At 49.2% G+C, this 16,384-nt stretch overlaps 1 protein-coding gene across 1 annotated transcript in view; it reads left to right on the top strand.

Annotated features, from left to right (window-relative positions):
* The window catches only part of ercc4 (excision repair cross-complementation group 4), a 148,323-nt gene that overhangs the window by 103,409 nt on the left and 28,530 nt on the right, over positions 1-16,384 (top strand). The window contains exons 4-7 of the mRNA XM_087998058.1: positions 4,566-4,817; positions 6,042-6,237; positions 9,945-10,152; positions 12,130-12,310. Of these exons, the coding sequence (XP_087854184.1) occupies positions 4,566-4,817; positions 6,042-6,237; positions 9,945-10,152; positions 12,130-12,310 (837 nt within the window). The remainder of the gene's footprint in view (positions 1-4,565; positions 4,818-6,041; positions 6,238-9,944; positions 10,153-12,129; positions 12,311-16,384) is intronic.

A 16,384-nucleotide genomic window follows, 5' to 3' on the forward strand; every position in this document is an offset into this window, starting at 1 on the left:
CCACCACCCCCCCCCCCCCTCTCCCAACACCCCCCCCCCCCCCCCCACATCCCCCCACCCCCCCCCTTCCCCACACCCCCCCCTCCCCCCACAACCCCCCCCCTCCCCCCAACCCCCCCTTCCCCCCCCACACCCCCCCCCACCCCCCCACCCCCCCCCCCCCAACCCCCCCCCCCCCCCCCACCCCCCCCTCACCCCCCCCCCCCCCCCAACAACCCCCCCCCCCCCCCCCTCACCCCCCCCCCCCCCCCACTTCCCCCCCCCCCCCCCCAACAACCCCCCCCACTCTCTCCCCCCCACCCCCCCTTCTCCCCCCCCCCCCCCCCCCTTCTTCCCCCCCCCACCCCCCCTTCTTCCCCCCCCCCCCCCCTTCTCCCCCCCCCCCCCACCCCCCTTCTTCACCCCCCCCCCCACCCCCCTTCTCCCCCCACCCCCCCCTTCTTCCCCCCCCACCCCCCTTCTTCCCCCCCCCCCCTTCTCCCCCCCCCACCCCCCCTTCTCCCCCCCCCCCCCTTCTTCCCCCCCCCCCCCTTCTTCCCCCCCCACCCCCTTCTTCCCCCCCCCACCCCCCCCCTTCTTCCCCCCCCACACCCCCCCTTCTCCCCCCCACCCCCCTTCTCCCCCCCCTTCACCCCCCCTTCTCCCCCCCCCTTCTCCCCCCCCCTTCTCCCCCCACCTCCCCCCCCCCTCACCCCCCCCCCCCCGCCTTCTCCCCCCCCCCCTCCCCCCCCCCCTTCTCCCCCCCCCTCACCCCCCCCCCTTCTCCCCCCCCCCACCACCCCCCCTTCTCCCCCCCCACCCCCTTCTCCCCCCCCCACCCCCCCCTTCTCCCCCCCCCCCCCCCCTTCTCCCCCCCCCTTCTCCCCCCCCCTTCTCCCCCCCCCCCCCTTCTCCCCCCCCCTTCTCCCCCCCCCTTCTCCCCCCCCTTCTCCCCCCCCCTTCTCCCCCCCCCTTCTCCCCCCCCTTCTCCCCCCCCCTTCCCCTTCTCCCCCCCCTTCTCCCCCCCCCTTCCCCCCCCCCTTCTCCCCCCCCCTTCTCCCCCCCCTTCTCCCCCCCCCTTCTCCCCCCCCTTCTCCCCCCCCCTTCTCCCCCCCCTTCTCCCCCCCCCTTCTCCCCCCCCCTTCTCCCCCCCCCTTCTCCCCCCCCCTTCTCCCCCCCCTTCTCCCCCCCCCTTCTCCCCCCCCCTTCTCCCCCCCCCCTTCTCCCCCCCTTCTCCCCCCCCTTCTCCCCCCCCCTTCTCCCCCCTTCACCCCCCCCTTCTCCCCTACCCCCCCCTCACCCCCCCCCCCTTCTCCCCCCCCTTCCCCCCCCCCTTCTCCCCTACCCCCCCCTTCTCCCCCCTACCCCCCCCCCTTCTCCCCTACCCCCCCCCTTCTCCCCTACCCCCCCCTCTCCCCTACCCCCCCCTTCTCCCCCCCTACCCCCCCCTTCTCCCCTACCCCCCCCTTCTCCCCCCTACCCCCCCCTTCTCCCCCTACCCCCCCCTTCTCCCTCCCCCCCTCTCCCCTACCCCCCCCTTCTCCCCTACCCCCCCCTTCTCCCCTACCCCCCCCTTCTCCCTACCCCCCCTCCCCACCCCCCCTTCTCCCCTACCCCCCCCACTTCTCCCCTACCCCCCCCCTTCTCCCCTACCCCCCCCCTTCTCCCCTACCCCCCCCCCACTTCTCCCCTACCCCCCCCACTTCTCCCCTACCCCCCCCCTTCTCCCCTACCCCCCCTCTCCCCCTACCCCCCCACTTCTCCCCTACCCCCCCCACTTCACCCTACCCCCCCCCACTTCTCCCCTACCCCCCCCCCACTTCTCCCCTACCCCCCCCCACTTCTCCCCTACCCCCCCCCACTTCTCCCCTACCCCCCCCCACTTCTCCCCTACCCCCCCCACTTCTCCCCTACCCCCCCCCACTTCTCCCTACCCCCCCCCACTTCACCCCTACCCCCCCCCCACTCTCCCCTACCCCCCCCCACTTCTCCCCCCTACCCCCCCCCCCCACTTCTCCCCTACCCCCCCCCACTTCTCCCCTACCCCCCCCACTCTCCCCTACCCCCCCCACTTCTCCCCTACCCCCCCCACTTCTCCCCTACCCCCCCCCACTTCTCCCCTACCCCCCCCTCCCCCCCCCCCACTTCTCCCCTACCCCCCCCCCACTTCTCCCCTACCCCCCCCACTTCTCCCCTACCCCCCCCCACTTCTCCCCTACCCCCCCCCACTTCTCCCCTACCCCCCCCCCACTTCTCCCCTACCCCCCCCCACTTCTCCCCTACCCCCCCCCCACTTCTCCCCTACCCCCCCCCACTTCTCCCCTACCCCCCCCCACTTCTCCCCTACCCCCCCCCACTGTCTCCCCTACCCCCCCCCACTTCTCCCTACCCCCCACTTCTCCCCTACCCCCCCCCACTTCTCCCTACCCCCCCCACTTCTCCCCTACCCCCCCCCACTTCTCCCCTACCCCCCCCACTTCTCCCCTACCCCCCCCACTTCTCCCCTACCCCCCCCCCACTTCTCCCCTACCCCCCCCCACTTCTCCCCTACCCCCCCCCACTTCTCCCCTACCCCCCCCACTTCTCCCCTACCCCCCCCCACTTCTCCCCTACCCCCCCCACTTCTCCCCTACCCCCCCCACTTCTCCCCTACCCCCCCCCACTTCTCCCCTACCCCCCCCCCACTTCTCCCCTACCCCCCCCCACTTCTCCCCTACCCCCCCCACTTCTCCCCTACCCCCCCCCCCCCCACTTCTCCCCTACCCCCCCCCCACTTCTCCCCTACCCCCCCCCACTTCTCCCCTACCCCCCCCCCCACTTCTCCCCTACCCCCCCCCCCCCCCACTTCTCCCCTACCACCCCCCCCTTCTCCCCTATGCCCCCTTCCCCCCACTCTTCCCCCCCCCCCCCCCCCCCCCCCCCCCCAGAAGGCTTTTGGAAAGGTGCCACAATTGAACTTAGTGACAAAATTAAAGCACGGGGCTGTGGGGTAAAATACTGGCATGGGTTGACAATTGGTTGGCGTACAGTTTGAGAATAATTGTGTCTTTTTCCAAGTGGCAGGTAGTGCCCTGGTATACACCACGGATCAATGCTTGGGCAGCAGCTATTCACTTAACAAGATTACTGACCCAAAAACTGGGTGGGATTGAGAGTTGTGAGAAGATTTCAAAAGGTTTATGGGCCATCTAGATAGGTTTGAGTGAAGGAAACACATGGCAGAGGTTGTGCATCGTGATAAATGTGAAGTTATACACATCAGTGTGTCAACAGAAAGGAAGAGTATTACTTCAATGGTGATATTTTGGGAAATGTTAATGTTCAAAGACATTGCAAACCAGTCAATAAAACGGAACAGGCAGATGTAGCAAGCAATTTGGAGACAAATGGTATGTTGTTCTTCATTGCAAGAGGACTTGAGTTTAGGAGGAGGGATGTCTTTCTACCAGGAGAAAGTGAGGACTGCAAATACTGGAGATCAGAGTTGAGAGTATGGCGCTGGAAAAGCACAGCAGGTCAGACAGCATCCGAAGATGTCTCTCTACAGTGGTACAGGTCCTTGGTGCATCTGCATCTGGTGTATTGCGTGCAGTTTGGGTCTCCCTTCCTAAAAAAGATATCCTTCCTGTTGTGGAAGTATAGATGAGGTTCGCTAGGCTAATACTGAGGATGGCAGGATGGTCCTGTGAGGAGTGATTTGTTTTCACTTGACCTAGAGTTTCAGAGAATGAAACGTATAAAATTGAAACGTATAAAATTCTTTCAGTTCAAGGTTTGTGTAAAGATTTGTAGCTCGGATGCCTGTTGCCGTGGTTGTGGGTGTGTTCACTGAGTGGAAAGTTGATTTGCAGACATTTCGTCCCCTGTCGAGGTGACATTTTCAGGGCTTTGGAGCCTCCTGTGAAGCGCTGCTGTACGGTGTGTTCTGGAATGTATTTGGTTCCGTTCCTGCTGCTTCCGGTTACCAGTTCGGATTGTTGTGGCCGGTATATTGGGTCCAGGTCTATGTGTTTGTTGATGGAGTCCATGGATTCTAACAGGGCTGGATAAATTAGGTCCAGGGAGGATGCTTCCACTGGTTGGGGAGTCTAGAGCTAGAGGTCACAGTCTCAGGATGTGGAGTAGGTCATTTCAGACTCAGCTGAGGAGAAATTTCTTCATTTGGAGCCTGGTCAACCTGTGGAATTTTCTCCCACAGAAGGCTGTGGAGGCCAAGTCATGAAATAAATTCAAGGAAGGTATTGATAAGTTTTTAGATTATAAAAGCAGTGAGGGATATGGGTAGAGAGCAGGAATATTGATGGAGGGTCAGCCATGATTATACTGAAGTGGCCTATTCCTCCTGGTTCCTATGTTTTTGTCACCCTTGGGACTTTGTTGCGACCTCAGGATACAGTCTGCTACATAAACGAGTATGTTGAGAGTATCATGACAATAGTCTGTCAAAGGTTCAGGTCATTCTGAAAACCGACATGGGCTTGCAGTGTATCTTAGATACTTGGAAATTTGGAGAATCTCTAAATACACCGTCCACCCAAAACTGACCTCTTCAAGAACAAACGTCAAGGAATTTCCACAGATTTAAGATAATTGGCAAAAGAATCAGTGGCCCAAGAAGGACAGTGAAATATTAAGTGATGGCTTTTCTCTGTTTCAGCAATACTTTATTGAACAGCTACGTTCCGAAGGAGTAACCCATCTTCCTCGCATCATTACCAATGAAGTTTTGAGCAATGATCGTTACACAGTGTACACTGAAGGTGGGATCTTGTTTGTGACCAGCCGTATTCTTGTTGTTGACCTCTTAACAGATCGCATTCCTGCAAATCTTATTACAGGTAAGCAGGGGCTCTGTTTGTCCACGGTTAAAGTGAAAAATACTCCTTTAAGCATGGTTCCTTCGTATCTTGACCCAGTGTTAGGAGATAAACTACTAGGTCCATGATAGTGTGAATCTTGGACAGAGCCAGTGTTTGTGTGTATCAATTCTGTTTGCTTTCCGCCATGTGGAATGCCAGAACATCAAAACAAACTCCCACCTAGACTAGGAGGCGGTTGTTTTGGGAAATATAAGGGAACAGTAGCATAGTGTTCATGTTGCTGGATTAGGAAGCTAAAACTTTGCAGTAATAATGCAGACCATGAATCCAAATCTCATCTTGCCCACTAAGAGAATTTACATTTAAATTTATAAATGAACTAAAAAGCAGTATCTGTAATCATGACACTGTAACTATTGGTTGTTGTATAAACCTGTTAGGTTCACTAGTAAAGAAATTGGGTGGCTTTACCTGGTCTGGCTGACAAGTGATTAATGTGGTTGGCTCTGAACAGCCCTCTGGAACGACTTGACAAGCCACTGAGTTCAAGGCAATTAGGGACTGGGGCTGCGCAATAAATAACGGTCTGATGTTCACATCCCACAAATGCTCAAAGCCAAAGTGTTTCAACTTCTATTTAAGTTGTTTCTAAACAACTTGAGCGGATAACTCTGAAGTGTTGTGACCTCTTCTTCCCACAGTAAAGCTGCCTCATAAATTTGCTTTCACATTCGCCATCGTGTGCTTTGTGAAGTGCAAGCTGCTGCTTTCTCTGTTATCGAAGCTCTTCATAGAAAGCTTCCTTGCATTGTTAAAGTATTGGAAGTTCAGACTTGCTGTCTTGTATTCCAACTCTGTATTCAAAATGGTCAGCAAAATGGAGGGGCTGGTGTTGTGATTGGCTGCCGGTCTGTCCTCTCGGTCTGATAACTCTGTGGCTGTTGCCTGTTCCTTAGAAAGGGTTAATCGCCCTGTCTCAGCATGTAACAGAAAGAGAACAAATATTCTCATACCTTCCCTCAAAGGTGCTGATGGTGTCAACTTTCATAACTAGGTATATCAATCTGTGTGATCCCAGATATCACATTTTATTAAATTCGAGATAACTGGTCTGTCTGATGTATAGAACCAGGGTTCTCTTATTGAAAATTTCATAACATTTACACCAAGCTTCCAGATTGACCTAGTTGCATTAATGGATTCTGTGATGAAGGTGCATGGTGGGATGCTTTGTCATTGCAGGTATTTTGGTATACAAAGCCCATCGAATTGTTGATTCATGTCAGGAAGCATTTATCCTTCGGCTTTATCGACAGAAGAACAAAAAGGGTTTTATCAAGGCTTTCACGGACAATGCAGTGGCCTTTAGTCTCGGTTTCTGTCGCGTGGAGCGAGTGATGCGAAACCTGTTTGTTCGAAAGCTGTACCTCTGGCCCAGGTAAGTAGATTTGGGAGAAACCTCATGACCTGCACTGCCAGTTAATACATATGGACTTCATCTGTCTAAAGCATCTTCCAGTTGCCAAATGAGCAATTCTTTTTAAGGGTACTTTAAGCACCATGTGTCGTCTGTTCAGTGCGCAGAATGTTAAAATGGCATTGATTGTAGCATTGACTCTTTTTGATCCAAACAAGAAAAAACAAATTTCAAACAGATTTTTAAAAAAAAATTATCTACTGACTGCAGCCATCTCCTGTTATGTGATGAACAGATGACATTTTCACACCACTGCTTGATGCAAATGTTCTATTGGGGATTTCTGTGCCATACTTACAGATAATATGCCCCAAGTGTCCCTTTGTGATGCCACTGTATCCAAAATAAAGACAACTGTCAATTTCATAACATCTCATACTGAGGACATGTGGTGATTAAAACTGGAGCCAAAACAGTCCCCAAAAGCTTCGAGCTCTGCCAGGGCCTGTATCAGAACTAGTGTACGCTGATGAAGCAGCATTGTCTGATTTCTCAAACAGAACAAAGCACAGCACTAGGTAAGAGAGATACATGATTCTGGATTAGTGGTGCTGGAAGAGCACAGCAATTCAGGCAGCATCCGAGGACAGGCAAAATCGACGTTTCGGGCAAAAGCCCTTCATCAGGAATAAAGGCAGAGAGCCTGAAGCATGGAGAGATAAGCTAGAGGAGGGTGGGGGTGGGGAGAGAGTAGCATAGAGTACAATAGGTCAGTGGGGAAGGAGATGAAGGTGATAGGTCAGGGAAGAGAGGGTGGAGTGGATAGGTGGAAAAGGAGCTGGGCAGGTCGGACAAGTCCGGACAAGTCGAGTTGCTGGAGGTTAGAAACTAGGATGAAGTGGGGGAAGGGGAAATGAGGAAACTGTTGAAATCCACATTGATGCCCTGGGGTTGAAGTGTTCCGAGGCGGAAGATGAGGCGTTCTTCCTCCAGGCGTCTGGTGGTGAGGGAGCGGCGGCGGAGGAGGCCCAGCACCTCCATATCCTCGGCAGAGTGGGAGGGGGAGTTGAAATGTTGGGCCATGGGGCGATTTGGTTGATTGATGCGGGTGTCTCGGAGATATTCCCTAAAGCGCTCTGCTAGGAGGCGCCCAGTCTCCCCAATGTAGAGGAGACCGCATCGGGAGCAACGGATACAATAGATGATATTAGTGGATGTGCAGGTAAAACTTTGATGGATGTGGAAGGCTCCTTTAGGGCCTTGGATGGAGGTGAGGGAGGAGGTGTGGGCACAGGTTTTACAGTTCCTGCGGTGGCAGGGGAAAGTGCCAGGATAGGAGGGTGGGTCGTAGGGGGGCGTGGACATGACCAGGTAGTCACGGAGGGAACGGTCTTTGCGGAAGGTGGAGAGGGGTGGGGAGGGAAATATATCCCTGGTGGTGGTGTCTGTTTGGAGGTGGCGGAAATGTCGGCGGATGATTTGGTTTATGCGAAGGTTGGTAGGGTGGAAGGTGAGCACCAGGGGCGTTCTGTCCTTGTTGTGGTTGGAGGGGTTGGGTCTGAGGGCGGAGGTGCGGGATGTGGATGAGATGCGTTGGAGGGCATCTTTAACCATGTGGGAAGGGAAATTGCGGTCTCTAAAGAAGGAGGCCAACTGGTGTGTTCTATGGTGGAACCGCTCCTCCTGGGAGCAGATACGGCGGGGGCGGAGGAATTGGGAATACGGGATGGCATTTTTGCAAGAGGTAGGGTGGGAAGAGGCGTAATCCAGGTAGCTGTGGGAGTCGGTGGGTTTGTAGAAAATGTCAGTGTCAAGTCGGTCGTCACTGATGGAGATGGAGAGGTCCAGGAAGGGGAGGGAGGTGTCAGAGATGGTCCAGGTAAATTTAAGGTCACGGTGGAATGTGTTGGTGAAGTTGATGAATTGCTCAACCTCCTCGCGGGAGCACGAGGTGGCGCCAATGCAGTCATCAATGTAGCGGAGGAAGAGGTGGGGAGTGGTGCCGGTGTAATTACGGAAGAGAGATACATGGGTTATTTTTCCAAACCCATTAATGTTAGAACACATTGTATCCAACAGGGCATCTTTAGGTTTCAATAGGATCTCTGCAATGTTCTTAGTTTCAAAGACTGACAGTTCTGTGAAGCCATTGTAACCTTGCTGATTTATCTGTAATTCACTTCTTTAATCTACTTCACTCCAGCTGCATGCTTTTATATGTATGAAATACAGGAAAAAGTTTTCAATTCTCGTTCATTGAGACAGATTGAGTGAACATGAGAGGTGTGTTCTGCATGTTTAGTCTCTAGCTTACAGTAGGTGATGGGGCTAGTGGGGCATACCAATCTTGCAGAATTTAATATTCCAACCACTGGGAGAACATTCTGATCTTTAAATATTGTGATCTACTGACAAACTGCTCCTCCTGCAGCAGGCTGGGGTTGTGGGAGAAAAAGCCAGTTTTGGAACTAATATGGCAGACATGATGAAGATGAATTGCTGCCAGAAGCTTGGAATTTAAGGCCTGGTCCTGTGTTCCAAAAAGAATGTTTGCAATCTGCAGTCTGCCCTTGGAACTGTCTGACCGGTATTATAAATGTGCTGCCCTATTGTTTACACCAAAGCAGATACATGCTTTTAAGTAAAAGCAAAATACTGTGGATGCTGCAAATGTGAAATTAAAGGCTGAAAGTGCTGGAGAAACTAGGTTAGCGTTTTGAGCCTGGAAGGACTCGTTGATCATCGAATCGTGCAGTACAGAGGAGGCCCTTCAGCCCATCAAGCTGGTACGGACAAAATTATCAACTCCTATTCAAATTCTGAATTCTGTTTCTCCCTCCACAGATCCTGCCAGACCTGCTGAGCTTCTCCAGCGCATTCTGTTTTTATTTCATATTTTTCTAAATATGTTTTACTTGGAGCTGCATAGTTTCCAGAGTGTTTGGGAATTTCCAAAACGGGATGACCAGTTTGCTGAAATGAGTTTAATCATTGTAGTGTATATTATCAAAGTTATTCATAAACCTTCCAGCATAACGATGATATTGAGTAATTCTGTCCTCATGGAACAGATCTACTTCTCCCAAAGAACAGAGAGTTTATTGGCATCCTTTTTATGTTATTGTTGATGGGTTGCGGATGTTGTCAGCTCGCCTATCCCAAATTGCCCTGGAGAAGGTCAGGTACCGCCTTGAATTGCCACCCTCTATGAACTGTAAATACATCCATAGTGCCCTTTGGGAGGGAATTCCAAGATTTTGACCCAGCGACAGTGAAGGAATGGCAATATATTTCCAAGTCAGGATGGTGAGTGGCTTGGGGATGGTGGTTCCATGTATCTGCTGCCCCTGTGCTTCTGGATGACAGAGGACTTGGATTTGGAAGGTATTGTCATGGTGGCTTGCTGCAATGCATTTTGTAGATGGTACATACTGTTATCATCGTGTATTAGTGGTGAACGGAGTGAATATTGATGATATTAGGTGTGGTGCCAATTAAGCAGGCTACTTTGTCCTGGATGGTATCAGGCTTTTTGAGAGTTTTTGGAGCAGCACTCATCCAGGCAAGTGAGGGGCATTCCATCACACTCCTGACTTGTAGATGATATGCAGGCGATGAGGTCTTGCCACAGAATTCCTGACCACTGACCTGTTCTTGTTGTCAGGGTTTATCCTGTGTCCTGCATTCCCCTTGCTGTCCTTCACTGGTTTGATTACCTCTTCCCCTAGATTCCATATCGCTGTCGGCTCCTGCCTGGACAGGCACAAACCTGAAGTAATAGAGTTGCACGTATCTCTGACACCCTCCATGCTGGCTATCCAGACTGCTATAATGGACGTGATGAATGCATGCTTGAAGGAACTCAAACGCTACAATCCATCTTTGGATGTTGAGGAACTGTCCCTTGAGAACGCTATTGGAAAGTCATTTGACAAGGTTTGCGATTCAGGATTTTTAAAAGATATACATTGATTTCAGCACTCTGTCTTCTGCCGAAGAGGACTGACCAGGACTCAGCAAGTGTTGCTCTTGACTTAATTAATTCTTTAGACTGATAGTATCACCATTTGTCTTTATTCCTTGTTACCTTTGTGCATTACTGAAACAGTACAGTCTTGGAAAAATACTCCGTTATTATTCTCACACTTAGAACAAAGAAAATTACAGCCCAGGGACAGGCCCTTCGGCCCTCCAAGCCTGAGCCGATCCAAATCTACTGTCTAAACCTGTCGGTCAATTCCTAAGGATTTGTATCCCTGTGCTCCCCTGTTAGTGAGCAGTAATTGGAAGATTTTTTTTGAATAATAGTATTCTGCACAATTAGGAATTCTAACAGATTTTTAAATGTAAATGACCTGCTAAACTGACCTCAGTTTACAAGAAAATTTAATAGAAATTTAGCTATTCGAGACCTAAATCGTCAGTAACTTGCTTTAAACTTAATAGATTTACTCTCAACATCTGCCTGTTTTCTGGGATCTTACTGAACTGACTAAAAGTGATGTGCTTCTAATTTTTGTTCCCGGTCAGCTGTTTGACCTCTGTTGTTCTCCTTTCCCCATTTTTTGTCTCGCCAAAACAACGTCATCATTGCTCAGAGCTCAAGGGAAGTGTAATAAATCACATTCTGTCAGGCTGTTGTCTGGCTTGAATGCAAATGCTTTACATTTCTGTATTTATATGGTGCCTTTTGTGACCACTGGAGACCTCAAAGTGCTTCACAGCCAATGAAGTGGTCACTGCTGTGATGGAGAAAAAGCAGGCAGGTCTGCACATAGCAAGCTCCCGCAAACAGCAGTGTGACAGTGACCAGATGATTTGTTTTGGTGATGTGGATTGAGAGACAAATATCCTTCAGGACAATGAGGATAATTCCCCCACTCTATAAAAACAGTGGAATGGAATTTTTTTTTTTACACACGAGGCTTCAGTTTAATGATTCACCCAAAAGTTGGCACCTCTGACAGTGCAGCACTCCTTCAGTGTTGCCCTGAAGTGGAGCTTTGATTTTGGGTTCATTGTCGGTGGGAGACTGAACTCAGGACCTGGCTGCTGCACAAAGTGAAATTGAACTTAAAAGTAATGTTTTAATATCATCAGTTAGGGTAAGATTATTCCACTGTAAAAAATTCAGAAATCCCAAGTCATGCCTCAGCAACCTATTTTGTAACCAAGGTGACTTTATCAGCATTCCCTGATGAGGCCTGGGTACTGTATCTTATAATGCAAACATCCAAACCTCTTCAAAGTCTATAATGTGTCTTGACATTTGTATGGAAAAATGAAACAGGAGTGTGATGGAGAGCAAACACTCATCAATTCACAATAAATTGACTTTCTTTCTCATAGTTTATCAGAATTTGGTTCCATCACTAAATTACCTTTTCAAATTGAAGGAAATACTTGTTTGAATGTGGCTATTTATTTCTGATTTTGCTACTCGATGTTGTTGGTACCTATATCAAGTCATAATCGGCTGAATCTACCATGCTGATTGTCAGTAAAACCAGAGGCTGTCTGTGTCTCAGCTGACTGACAAGCAGGCCACATGCAGAAAGGCCCTGAGATCTGTGATCATTAGTTTCTCAATCTCAGCTTCCATTGTCCTTATAATAAAAGCAAAATAGTGCTGATACTAGAAATCTGAATATAAAAGAAAGGTCAAAGAAACTCAGCAGATCTGGCAGCACCAGTGGGGAGAGAAAGCAGAGTTAACGTTTCAAGTCTGGTACAGCTGCTTCAGAACAAGAAGAGTCATACCAGACTTGAAATGTTAACGCTATTTCTCTCCAGAGGTACTGCCAGACATGCTGAGTTTCTCCAGCAGTTTCTGTTTATATTCAATAGCCCTCGTGTTGCCTTGCTGTTGAATGCTTTATTTTTATTTAAGACTGCTATTTTCTTCTTTTACAGTCCCTCTGTTATTATTTGGACCCAGTTTGGCACCAGCTTGGAGCAAAAACCAAGTCCCTGGTGCAAGATTTGAAGGTTCTCCGCACTCTGTTAGAGTATCTAACCCAGTATGACTGCGTTACCTTCCTCAATCTGCTCGAGTCTCTTCGAGCTACTGAGAGAGCTTTTGGGCAGAATTCAGGTAATTGTTAAATGAAGGCTGAAAAGTCAACTTTTCTAGGTATTGAATTATCACGAGCAGTTATAAAATTGACTGTCTGCACACGAGCTGGCCAAACCTCAGAGAAATGTTGCTGATTTCTGGGAAGCCTCCATGTTGTGAATCTTGCCTCGTACTGCTTTAGCACTGCTTAACACTTGGTATACGAGGGACAAATGGTTCCAAAATATGAGAGGCAGGCGAAGGGTTACATTTCCCAAAGTCGTTCTTCCAACTCCATTTTAGTTGTTGTTGACAAAGAAAACCAATTTTAAAATCTTATTCTTTTCTTAATTTTCAACAATGCAACAAGCAGCCAGTGAATAAAGGCAGCAATTCTTGATGGAGGGAGCAAAAAGAAAGGCTTGCATTTATATAGCAACTTGTACCACCCTGGAGCTTCCCTGAAGTACTTCATAGCCAATGAAGGAGAGTGAGGGAGGTGCACGTTTGACAAAAATGGAGCTATGTATTCAAATCCATTCATTGGGTACAGGCATTCTCATTATGCCTTTTGATGGACAAGTCAGTCCCACTGTTCTAAGCAAGATTCAGTATTGCTGTTGCTAGTAGCTACTTCTGCCAGGAGATCAGCTGTCACTGCATCCTGCTCCTCTACCCTGTGCAATCCTCACATACCCACTGTCTGTCGGTACTTACAACATGCACTTACTCTGGACACCTATCCAAGAGGTGGGGGTGGGGAGGGGATGGAGTACTGATGTGCAAGGCAAGTCTGCATTTCCTATAACAATGCCTAGGGTACACAGCAAATTAGGAAAAACAAGCCTGTGGTTTGGAAGCTGAAATGCAAATCGAAATATGTCTGGATCAACCCCTCTTTCTGCTGTCTTCCACTTTACCCACTGGAAGAGATCTCTGTAGCTTTTCAGCTCTGATCGAAAGGTCAAAATACTGACATTTTCCTGTTTGGATGTCTCTTTGAAAAGGAGTTCTTTTTGTTCTTGCAATTTCACATACCTCTTCATTTGTCTTAGGATGTGTATGTATATGGAACCTTAGTGCCTTACGTCTCTTACATGGCGCTTTACTTATTGTCCAGGTTCCTGAGATGTTCAAGAAAGTGAATCGAATGGAGCACCTCATGAGATTTTTCCTTGTTACGAGTTTGAGTTTTTTTGTTGTTAACACAGCCTTCACCTTTGCAAGATAATTTTTGGCGGTCTCATCTTTTTTTATAATTCCTGCACCATTACTTCCGTCTTCTGAATCATTTGTCCTGAATGGACAGACTTATCATCTTCCAATATGACACCATTACTTTCAATCTTCTCTCGAGGTTCTTCAAATGTATTCCTTCTAATTGTCTGATTGATTTTTCTCTTTTGTTTTAAGTGTTCTTGCATCGTCCATATTCTAGACTCCATGAAGTATAAATGAAATGGTACAGTGTGGGAGATGGAACTTTGCAAGAAGTCTTGTACTGTGCCAACTAGCTTGATGTTCAACATTATTTCATGATAGGATGCACCTACAGGACAGACTGCACATTGCTGAGCCTGTCTCTCTATCAGGCAAATAAGGAATATCATGGTTGCACAATCAACTTGACTAGCTGGTTGCTCTCTGTAAAGCTTCCACTATACTTGCAACGGTTCTTTCCATATCAGCAGAAGGTATAATTAACCTCCTGAATAGAGCCCGTGTCAGATAATCTCTTTCCTTGTAGAATTGCAATATCAGCACCAAGCTTGAGTGCCTCCTGGTCAGTTAGGATTGTCTTGGGTATGCTTGATGTGGAATGAGAGTCATTGTTCATTCTGGGGCTCATTACATAGTCCTCATGTTTCAGTTTCCAAACCAATAGCTTACTTTTGCTGTGTAGCCTGGGCATTGTTTTAGGAAGTGCAGACATGCCCACCACCACCACCATGATGAGTATCCACAGAAAGACACTGTATCCCTCCAGGGCCGAATATGTTGCAGGAATTGCTGGAAGGTGCAAACTTGAAGGAAACACCAGTTGCCTCATGATCCCCACTCAGATTTTGTCAGGTTTAATCCTTTAACCGTTAATTTGTTCTTGTTAATATTGAAACACACCTACTGGCAAAGCCCAGATTACCACAAGTAGAGATATGATTGAGAGAGATGGATGATAAAGTACGGGAATTGCTTGATTCCCACATATATATTCCAGAGTCTCTCCTTCCACATAAATGGAAGTGGAATATTTGACGTGTCTGGGGTTGGTTTGTTTTGGCAATGTTCAAGGGTAGGCCAAGTCTTTTGTTTGTCAAACTGAAGAGGTTTTGAGTGACTATCCAATCTGGTGCAGGGTGATGTCATAAAACCGCATTTGGTTCACCAGATATGATTTGGTTAGGTCTGACATACATGACCTACAATATGAGACAAAATGTATGTCTATGGTGGCCAGTTTAGACAACAGACAATAGGTGCAGGAGTAGGTCATTCAGCCCTTCGAGCCTGCATCGCCATTCAATATGATCATAGCTGATTATTCCTAATCTGTATCCTCTTCCTGTCTTATCTCCGTAACCCTTGGGCCTCCACTGCCCTCTGGGGCAGAGCATTCCACACAGCCACCACTCTCTGGGTGAAGAAGTTTCTCCTCATCTCTGTCCTAAATGGTCTACCCCGTATTTTTAAGCTGTGTCCTCTGGTTCTGCACTCACCCCATCAGCAGAAACATGTTTCCTGCTGCCAGAGTGTCCAATACTTTGATAATCTTATATGTCTCAATCAGATCCCCTCTCAGTCTTCTAAACTCAAGGGTATACAAGCCCAGTCGCTTCAGTCTTTCAGTGTAAGGTAATCCTGCCATTCCAAGAATTGACCTCGTGAACCTACGCTGCACTCCCTCAATAGCCAGAATGTCTTTCCTCAAATTTGGAGACCAGAACTGCACACAGTACTCCAGGTGTGGTCTCACCAGGGCCCTGTACAGCTGCAGAAGCACCTCTTTGCTTCTATTGTCAATTCCTCTTGTTATGAAGGCCAGCATGCTATTAGCCTTCTTCACTACCTGCTGTACCTGCATGCTTGCCTTCATTGACTGGTGTACAAGAACACCCAGATCTCTGTACTAAACCCTTTACCTAAATTGATTCCATTGAGGTAGTAGTCTGCCTTCCTATTCTTGCCACCAAAGTGGATAACCATACATTTATCCACATTAAACTGCATCTGCCATGTATCTGCCCACACATCTAACTTGTCCAGGTCACCCTGTAATCTCCTAATATCCTCGTCACATTTCACCCTGCCACCCAGCTTTGTATCATCAGCAAATTTGCTAATGTTATTGCTGATACAATCTTCTATATCATTAACATATATTGTAAAAAGCTGCGGTCCCAGCACGGATCCCTGTGGTACCCCACTGGTCACTGCCTGCCATTCCGAAATGGAGCCGTTTATCACTACCCTTTGTTTCCTATCAGCCAACCAATTTTCAATCCAATCTAGTACTTTGCCCCCATACCATGCGCCCTAATTTTACTCACTAACCTCCTGTGTGGGACTTTTATCAAAAGCTTTCTGAAAGTCCAGGTACACTACATCTACTGGTTCTCCCTCGTCCATCTTCAGAGTTACATCCTCAAAAAATTCAAGAAGATTAGTCAAGCATGATTTCCCCTTCATAAATCCATGCTGACTCTGTCCTATCCTGTTACTACTATCCAGATGTGCCGTAATTTCATCCTTTATAATAGACTCCAGCATCTTTCCCACCACTGAGGTCAGACTAACTGGTCTATAAATTCCTGCTTTCTCTCTCCCACCTTTCTTAAAAAGTGGTATACCATTAGCCACCCTCCAATCCTCAAGAGCCGACCCCGAATCTATCGAACTCTGGAAAATAATCACCAACGCATCCACGATTTCCCGAGCCACCTCCTTCAGTACCCTGGGATGTAAACCATCAGGCCCCGGAGACTTATCAACCTTCAGACCTAACAGTCTCTCCAACACCAAATCCTGGCAAATATAAATTCCCTTAAGTTCAGGTCCTTCAGCCACTGTTACCTCAGGGAGATTGCTTGTGTCTTCCCCAGTGAACACAGATCT

Source organism: Chiloscyllium plagiosum, unplaced genomic scaffold (assembly GCF_037043375.1).
Source record: "Chiloscyllium plagiosum isolate Xiang-an unplaced genomic scaffold, Cpla_swu_hap1 HiC_scaffold_20, whole genome shotgun sequence".
NCBI classification, from domain to species: domain Eukaryota; kingdom Metazoa; phylum Chordata; class Chondrichthyes; order Orectolobiformes; family Hemiscylliidae; genus Chiloscyllium; species Chiloscyllium plagiosum.